Below are 8964 nucleotides of genomic sequence, written 5' to 3'. Positions count from 1 at the left end.
CTAATGTTTGGTAAAATTGTAACTGATATTGATAGCAACTAAACTGTAAAAAAATGGTCATGATCGGCGCGGGAGCAGATCGCCCCTCCTTATCCAGCTACGGCTTTTAGTCCACACACTTGTAGCGATTGTAGCGACCCGAATGAATCATTGAAACCTTGACGGGCATGTGAACAACAACTCACCAAAGTTTTATCGCAATCGGATGAATGGTTTACGAACGCATACGGGACAAACAAATAAACATTCATTTTTATATATATAGATTACGATAAACTTTATTGTACGATATACAGTACCTGCAATTCAGTACGTGTAGTAATGTTCAGTACACCTATGGAGTTCAAACGCTTTCTTTTATACCGATAACGATAGATAACAATAATAGAGCTATTAATACGTTTAAAACTAGAAGAATTTTTTAAAATTTTGTTTTGCACTGTGAATGCCATTCAACAGCCGCAGTTGTATTCATTTTGTCGTATCGCTGTAGTTTCGGTATCATTGTACAGTATCAGTGAATAGATATACATTTATTTAAAAAATATTCATATATTGTGCACTAAATCATTAATAATTACGTATTAACGCGTCTAATTACACGGAATTAATTGATTTCGTTGCATTCGTATTTCACAGAAACGCAATTATTTAAAAAAACCATATATCATCAAATACTTGTAATGCATTATTAATACATATAGTGCTTATATAAAATTTTATATAATATTTGTGCACATTATTATTTTTATATACTTTTACTTTTACGTGTGACTTATTATTAGTTTCTAAATTAGTACATTCCTAGAAAAAAGTGCAAAGTAGAAGCAAAAATTAGATCATATTTATCGGTGTTTGTTATATTAAATATAAATTATGAAGATCAATTATACGCAATTGTTTATAAAAGCACATTATTTCTGTTATGGTGCAAGTAAGTAAATCATGGAACACATTATGTAGATGTACATGAATAATATGATATACATATATATATGTATATATATATATATATATATATCTATATCATTCTTTTATGTTTAAATATTTTATATGTTTTACATCTAACGTTTTATATCACATTTTATTATAAAAAAGTTTAGATGTAATTTTAAAATTTACATGTATTTCTTTAGTAATATACTTACATATATGTTATATTATAAGTAAACAAAACATATATATATATATATATATATGTATGTATATATATATATATACAGGGTGTCCCAAAAACATCGAGACACCTATAAATATCTCGGGAAATATAAGTTTTACAGAAAAGTGTTTTAGACAAAAGTTATATGGTTTAAAAATATCTGTTTACTGATTCTATCAGTTTGACTTTGGGTTGCGTAGCCAAGGTCAGGTCAAGGTTACATTGATTTTCTTAAATGGAACACCCTATTTTTGATTCAAGAATCTAAGCTGATGTCGAGAGCTTTCCAAAACGCTATAATGAAATATTTTTTCATAAAGTACTTTTCAAATTATAAGGCTTCAAAGTTACAGTATTGCCGGCACTAGCATTACCCAAAATATTTAATTTTGGAGACTGGCCAGTCAAAGCGAGATCGGTCGGTGGTCCGTGAATCTTGACCTTCAGTTAACGCACAAACAAAGACATAACGTAGTATACCGCGTGGTATTACATAACTTGGGTAATGCTAGTGCCGGCAATACTGTAATTTTGAAGCATTATAACTTGAAAAGTACTTCATGAAAAAATATTTCATTATAGAGTTTTGGAAAGCTCTCGACATCAGCTATTAGATTCTTGAATCAAAAATAGGGTGTTTCATTTAAGAAAATCAATGTAATCTTGATCTGACCTTGGCTACGCAACCCAAGGTCAAAATGATAGGATCAGTAAACAGATATTTTTAAACCATATAACTTTTGTCTGAAACACTTTTCTGTAAAACTTATATTTCCCGAGATATTTAGGTGTCCCGACCTTTTTGGGACACCCTGTATATATGTATATATAACATAATTGGATAAAAGTATTTAAAAAACTAAATAATCATTACATTATATTTAATATTTTATAAACAATTTTTAAACTAGCGTTATAAAATATGTTTTTTGTTAATGTTATACTTTATAAAAAAGATATAGACAAAATTAAAAAATGAATTATAATAAACTCAAAAGTATTAAAAATAAGTTATTTCTTAATCTAGTGAAGTATATTGCACATGTAAGCGTAATAATATTCTTATTTTAGTTGTAGGTTCTATTTTCCCGTTTTTACCTGTTTACGGTAAACAACTTGGTATTTCTCCATTAATAATGGGTAGCATCTTTTCCATTCTTCCAATTTTATACATGATCACTAAACCAATAGTTGGTTTTATTATGGATTATTTTCACACCAAGAAGAAATTAATCTTTATAACTATACTCGTCGTTTCAAGTAGTTCCTATATTTTGATATATTTTTTACCTTCCGTTTCATTACCGAAACGAATGGTTCCAAATCATCATCTTCAAAACATTTCTTGTGCTTCTTTATCATTTTGTAACATAGACTCTGTAAGTATTTATTTTCTTACAATTGCGTGTTTTTTTCCTTAAAACGTTAACTATATTTCTGTAATTTTTACACCTATATATTAATTTTATTTTACAAATTATTATTTTTCTTAAGAGATCACAGAATTATTATCTTAATAATTTATGTAATTCTAGCATAAAGATTTAATTTTTATATAATTTTGCTGTCTATAAAACATATTAAAAATGTATTGTTTAAAGTATCTTATTAATTTAATATTTATTTCCTAAATACAGTAGAGTCTCTCTAATTTTGGCCTACGAGGCGACATAAGAACGGAATGCCAAAATTATAGAATACCCTCACCATACACGAATCTACCAATGACACAATCTCATAATGTTATTACATTACTCTGCCCTCTATGACATGGAAGGGGCATGACATTGTGTTGAAATTAAGTGTGTGTGGAAAAATGCAAAGATTAACGAAGCCAAAGTTAGAGAAATTCTTTTGTATTTATTCTTCAATAATTATTAATTTTTTAAAATTATTAATAATTTTAATAAACATTTTTAATCTATATATGTATAAAAATTGAAAAAGCTTCATTTGCTTATAAAACGATTATTTTCATCCTTAAAGCATAGATCATTGCGACAACGTTGCAATATGGTATTTAATGATCTGTGTTATATGGATTTGTGTTGTAATCGATTTGTAGGCAAACAGAATTTTTCTTTAATAGTTCTACTTATTATTTATTTTAGAATTCCTCAATAACATCATATGACGATAAAAACACTACATGTCACTGGATATGTAAGAATACAAATTTTTCTGGACTATCTTTCCACACAGTTGGAAGGGAAGCAATTATTTCATCAAATAATACATATTTATTAAATATTAACGAAATGCCATTATGTCAAGAAGAAACAGCAGAAAATTATAATTGCAATGTTACTTGCAATAGTTTCGAGAATAATCATTATCTGTATACATCTATTATTTTCTGGGGATTCGTCTTTTTAATGTCTATTGGCAATATTGGTTTTAATATTTGTATGTGTATTACTGACGCAATTTGTTTTGAAGTACTAGGTAAAATAATAAAATAATATTATAATTATTATATATTTTTTGAAAAAAGTCGATATAAATATAAATCTATATAAAAAACTAACTATTTAAATTGAATTTTTGCAATTACTATTTTTATATATTAGATATAAATAACATTCTATAAAAAGAAGAATCATGTATCTTTGTATATGTTTGTGTGTACGTTTTAAAATAAATCTTACCTATTTAGGTAAAAGTGAAAAAATGAAATATGGTAGACAGCGTGTATGGGGTGGAATTGGTTTTGGTTTAGCAGGATTTTTAACTGGATATACAGTGGATAAGTGGTCTCAAGGGAAAATCTACAAAAATTACACACCAGCGTTTATTCTTGTGATTGTATTTACTTGTATTGATTTAATTTGCTGCAAAAAACTGAAGGTGATTGTATAATACATTAGGAAGAATTAGTGATTAAAAATGTTAGTAACATATAGTTTTGTTATTATAAGTTTTTATTATTTAACTTATGTTACATTTTCAAGGTTGATAATACATAATGTGTTTATTATATCTTACTTAATTTATTTTACATTTTCATTACAGCTACCACCTATATCATCGTCGACAAATATATTTACAGATGTATGTGCGCTTTTAAAATCTAAATCTGTTGTTATATTTCTGGGTTTTGCTGTTATTGTCGGCTCCCTGGATGCCTACTCAATTTTCTTTTTACTGTGGTAGATGTATATTATTATTAAGATTTCTTTATTATTTTGTTTTTTAAATTTAAACATAAAAATCAAAACGTAAAGATTTAGATAAATTTAGTGTGTGTGTGTGTGTGTGTGTCCGTGCGTGCGTGCGTGCGTGCGTGCGTGCGTGCGTGCGTGCGTGCGTGCGTGCGTGCGTGCGCGCGTATGTGTGTGTGTGTTTGTGTGTAATACTTTGTTTCACTAATTCAAATTAATTTGTTTCTCTAGGTTTGAAGAAGATCTTGCTATGAAGACTGGTTACATGGGTGAAATTAAATTAATAGAAGGCTTTACATTAGCCGCGCAAGCTTTTGGTAGTCTAATAATATTCATACCTTTGTCTGGTAATGTCAAATTTATTTTATTATAATTTGTTATATAAATGAAAAAATTGGATAATTTTAAACATTGAATTTTTCTTTTTTTAGGCAAAATATTGAATAAATTAGGATATGGTTACACTTTTACTTTGTCTCTCGTATTTTACGCACTTCGGTTAGGTTTAATATCTGTAGTACCAATACCATGGTGGATAGTTTTTATAGAATTTTTAATGATGGGACCAACATTTGGTCTTTCCTACACAGTAACAGTGACGTACGCAAATGCAATATCACCATCCGGTATATCTGTTTCTGTTCAAGGAATTATGTCAGCATTGAGAGAGGGTTTCGGTAAATTTCTTTATTGTGTTTTATTTAAAATTGAAATTATACATAAAGAAATTACACAAGTAATATAAATATCCTTTTTTTCTTAATTGACGTTTTTTATTGTTAAAATGTTACAATATGTAAATATATACATAAGCGAAAAAATATACTTGGCGGGAATCTCTACCGCGTCTTCTAATATGTATATATGTACTTTTTTTCAGGTTTCGCCATTGGTAATTTGATGGGTGGTATCTTGTTAAAAAAATTTGGTGGTGCGTTGACTCTACAAATATTTTCAATATTTGCAGCATTCAGTGCGCTAATGTTTCTTTTACTTTATATTACGTACTTAAAGCATAAAATACCAGGCAAGAAATTGAATAGTTTAATTCAATAAAATGTGAACTAACTTTTCCAAAATATTGTTAAAAAATTATTTTTTTGAAATATAGATACACGGAATAATATTGAATGGAGAACGCCTGAAGACGCACGAGAACATTGTGTTGCAGCAGAATGATTAAATGCGTTTTTTTCATAATATTATGAATAATTTTGTTTAATTACTTAAATAAATGTTATCTAAAATAATGTATCAATGAATATTGTTACGCTCGGGGGCGGTAAAACTCGCGTTTGCGCATTCGTACGTGTGTTTCCCGCGTTTCCGCACTCGCGTACGCGCACGCGTACCGGATCGCCGCAGAGAAATAAATGGAGCACCAACTAGAAATGACGAACTCTTTAATGTAAAAGAATGTAGCGAAATACAGAAAGGAGTGAGAACGGGTCGACGGCTCGTCTCCAAATCTAATATGTCGTCTGTTTGACAGACGACAACGCGTCGTCAGGCAAATATCCGACAGCTGGATCAACTCGCTGGTGCATCGAACGACGCGGGCGTAGACACGGGCGTAATAACACTATATACAACTTTATTTAATTTATGCTAATATGAAGTAGCGTTACATAAGGAATATATATTGTTATACATATGTTGATATTTGTGTCAAAATATTTAATTTTTATTTACAAACTTTTTTAATTTCTTGCGAGTAACAACATTATTTGTTATATAAAGCAAAAATACAAATGATATTTTGTTATATAGTAAAGACATGCACATGTATTACATTGTATTTATATCACGCTTAATAATTAATGTACCTATTCGATGTATGTATACATTAAACATATAATACTTATTTTATTTATTAATAATTTTTAATGTAAATAATGCGTAACAACTAATATTTCTGAATTATTACTCAGTTTAGTCATGTTACTTCATAACATATGACAAAGAGCTGTATCTGATACAAAAAATTGTATTAGTAATATTTAATTTTTTATTTAAAATTTATAAGCAGATCTGTAAAAAAAAACGGCTCTGAATGAACGGCTACGTCGTTGAATTTTTATTTTTTAAGTTGTTATTTCCATACATTCTAACGATGAATAAATAATGAAGTGATATAAACAGAGATAAGAAAGAACAAATTACCACTTTGTTGGCCTTAAGAAATATTTTACGGATGTCTCATGCATGATAATAATAATATATCTATGTGACACAATTTTATTATAAATAGTGTAACTTAAAAAATTATATAAAATTCATAATTCTTGCATTATTATTAAATTTTATCAGGAATTACGTACTACACACAGTAACATACGTATGTATAATGGACATTCCAATTCCATCAGATAGCTTTTAGTAACAAATTCTTTAAATGTAATGAGTTGAATTTTTATTATAAGAATCTATAATTTATTGTATTAAAACCTTTTTTTACAATAATTTAACATTGTCATGAAGGTTATATAATGTAAACGATCCGATAAAGTTGCAAATTTATAAAACTTTGCGATAAACTTTTTCTTATATATAATTTTTGTTCCATGTATACCGCAGTTAACTTTTACCACATTTGTGTGTGTCGCAAATCAATTGACATAGTTTCAATACGTCGCATCAGAGCATAGATACATTCAGTGAAAAAGTTTACATCTGGTAAAAAAATGAAAATATTTATAATGCTTTTGATTCTACAAGTTTTACTTATTTGTTACTTATCGTACATCTCTTCACAATATTTAAAAATATCAAATATTTGTAACATAGATGTTATTATATAAAATATGTTTGTAGAAAAATTTAAATATCTGTGCATGTTATTATTTTTATACACTTTTAATCTTAAACGTAATATTATTCCTTTGTGACATAATACTAATTTAACAAGTTTTTAGAAAGAAGCGCTACAATTGGAGCATATTGTTTGCTATATCGAATATAAATTATGAAAATTAATTACACGCTACTGTCTTTAAAGGCACATTATTTCTTTTTTATGGGAGGTAATTAAATGATTATATCATATTTTATTATATAAAATGATTTGTCGAATTTTAAAATTTATATGTGTTTCTTTAAGTAATATGTTATAGATTTACAAAACATATAACACAATTTCATAAGAAATTATTTAAAACATTATTATATTGCATTTTATAATTCATAAAAATTTTAAAACATTTTAAATTATTTACAATATGAAACACATGTAGATTACATTTTAGAAATACACATCTTCATAATTTTTGAAATATTAAAAATAAATTATTTTTAATCTGAAAAATTATACTGTTACATATTATATAAGTGTAATAATAATCCAATTATTCTTATTTTAGGTATGGGATCTATTTTTCCATTTATACCTGTTTATGGTAAACAACTTGGTATTTCTCCAATAATAATGGGTAGTATCACTACCGTTTTACCTATTCTATATATGATTACTCAACCAATATTCGGCCTCATTATGGATTATTTTCAAACTAAAAAAAGATTGATCTTTATGGCTGTACTCGTCGTTGCAAATAGTTCTTATATTCTATTGTATTTTCTACCCTCTTTGCCGGGACCAATATTACCAGATCATCAGTTCCAAAACGTTTCCTGTGCATTTTTACCATTTTGTGATATAAATTCTGTAAGTCTTATGTTTTATAACGCGTATTTTTTTTTTATAAAATGTTAACAATAATATTTTTGTAATCTTATTTACATATTTGTATTACAAACTATTTACATCTTTCATAGAATCGTGAACTTGATAACATATATGTATTTAAAAAAAAATTCGATTTTTTTTACTAGCTTTATCATTAATTCTTTAATAATATATAATTATTAATAATTTGTAATAATTTTAAACGTTTTTCTTTGTATTAAAAATTCTTATGTATTATTTAAGAATTCCTCAGTAGTATTATGTGACGGTACGAAAAACACTACATGTCACTGGAAATGCAAAGATACAAATTTTTCCTTGCAATTATCTTTTCATGCAGCTGAAGAAGAAGCAGTTATTTCATCAAACACTAGCTGTTTATTAAATTTTGACGAAATATCGTTATGTCAAGAAAAGACAACAGAAAATTATAATTGCAATGTTACTTGTGATAATTTTGACAATAATTATTGTTTATATACATCCATTACTTTTTGGGGATTCGTCCTCTTAATATCGCTTGGCAATATTGGTATTATTCTTTTATTTAATATAAATAGCGCAATTTGTTTTGAGATATTAGGTAAATAATTTTATTATTACTTATTTTTTAAATTATGTATTGATATAAATTTACAAGTATTTATCTAAATTAAATTTTTGCAATAAATATTTTTACATATTTTTTTATTCATAATTAATATTACATAGAAAGGTGTGCGTGTATGAATTTCACAATAAATCTGTTTATTTGTTTAGGTAAAGGTGAAGAAATGAAATATGGTAGACAGCGTCTATGGGGTGAAATCAGTTACGGTTCAGCCGGATTTTTAATTGGCTATACAGTGGATGTATGGTCTCAAGGGAAACGTACAAAACTTATACACCAGCGTTTCTTTTTGTGTTTGTATTTACTTGTATCGATTTGATCTGCTGCAGCAAATTGAAGGTGATTATAAACA

The 8964-nt window shown here is 27.2% G+C and overlaps 2 protein-coding genes across 3 annotated transcripts in view; both read left to right on the top strand.

Annotated features, from left to right (window-relative positions):
• The first annotated feature begins 456 nt into the window (after nt 1-456).
• Nucleotides 457-6184, top strand: LOC105450550 (major facilitator superfamily domain-containing protein 6-like). 2 transcript variants are annotated; one of them, XM_011690465.1, is made up of 9 exons: nt 457-934; nt 2231-2538; nt 3271-3604; nt 3816-4006; nt 4172-4308; nt 4552-4667; nt 4752-4997; nt 5201-5347; nt 5432-6184. In XM_011690465.1, the coding sequence occupies exons 1-9, from the start codon at nt 877-879 to the stop codon at nt 5497-5499; spliced, it is 1605 nt and encodes a 534-aa protein (XP_011688767.1). In that variant the 5' UTR covers nt 457-876; the 3' UTR covers nt 5500-6184. The 2 variants fall into 2 exon arrangements, with proteins under 2 accessions (XP_011688767.1, XP_011688768.1); XM_011690466.1 differs by lacking the exon at nt 2231-2538.
• Nucleotides 6185-6869: 685 nt separating this feature from the next.
• LOC105450621 (major facilitator superfamily domain-containing protein 6-like) overlaps nt 6870-8964 on the top strand; it is a 2984-nt gene continuing 889 nt past the window's right edge. Inside the window, exons 1-5 of the mRNA XM_011690555.1 lie at nt 6870-6996; nt 7236-7343; nt 7680-7981; nt 8246-8585; nt 8762-8872. Of these exons, the coding sequence (XP_011688857.1) occupies nt 7286-7343; nt 7680-7981; nt 8246-8585; nt 8762-8872 (811 nt within the window). The 5' untranslated portion in view covers nt 6870-6996; nt 7236-7285. The remainder of the gene's footprint in view (nt 6997-7235; nt 7344-7679; nt 7982-8245; nt 8586-8761; nt 8873-8964) is intronic.

This window comes from Wasmannia auropunctata, unplaced genomic scaffold, assembly GCF_000956235.1.
Source record: "Wasmannia auropunctata unplaced genomic scaffold, wasmannia.A_1.0 LD336060.1, whole genome shotgun sequence".
Classification (NCBI taxonomy): domain Eukaryota; kingdom Metazoa; phylum Arthropoda; class Insecta; order Hymenoptera; family Formicidae; genus Wasmannia; species Wasmannia auropunctata.
This window is presented reverse-complemented; position numbering and strand designations above follow the sequence as displayed.

Bases quoted from the DNA above. Each gene is read 5' to 3' on its own strand.
- LOC105450550 (XM_011690465.1), top strand. From the start codon at position 877: ATGAAGATCAATTATACGCAATTGTTTATAAAAGCACATTATTTCTGT. The intron at 2,539-3,270 runs GTAAGTATTTAT...TATTTATTTTAG, and splicing joins CATTTTGTAACATAGACTCT to AATTCCTCAATAACATCATA. The intron at 3,605-3,815 runs GTAAAATAATAA...TTACCTATTTAG, and splicing joins AATTTGTTTTGAAGTACTAG to GTAAAAGTGAAAAAATGAAA.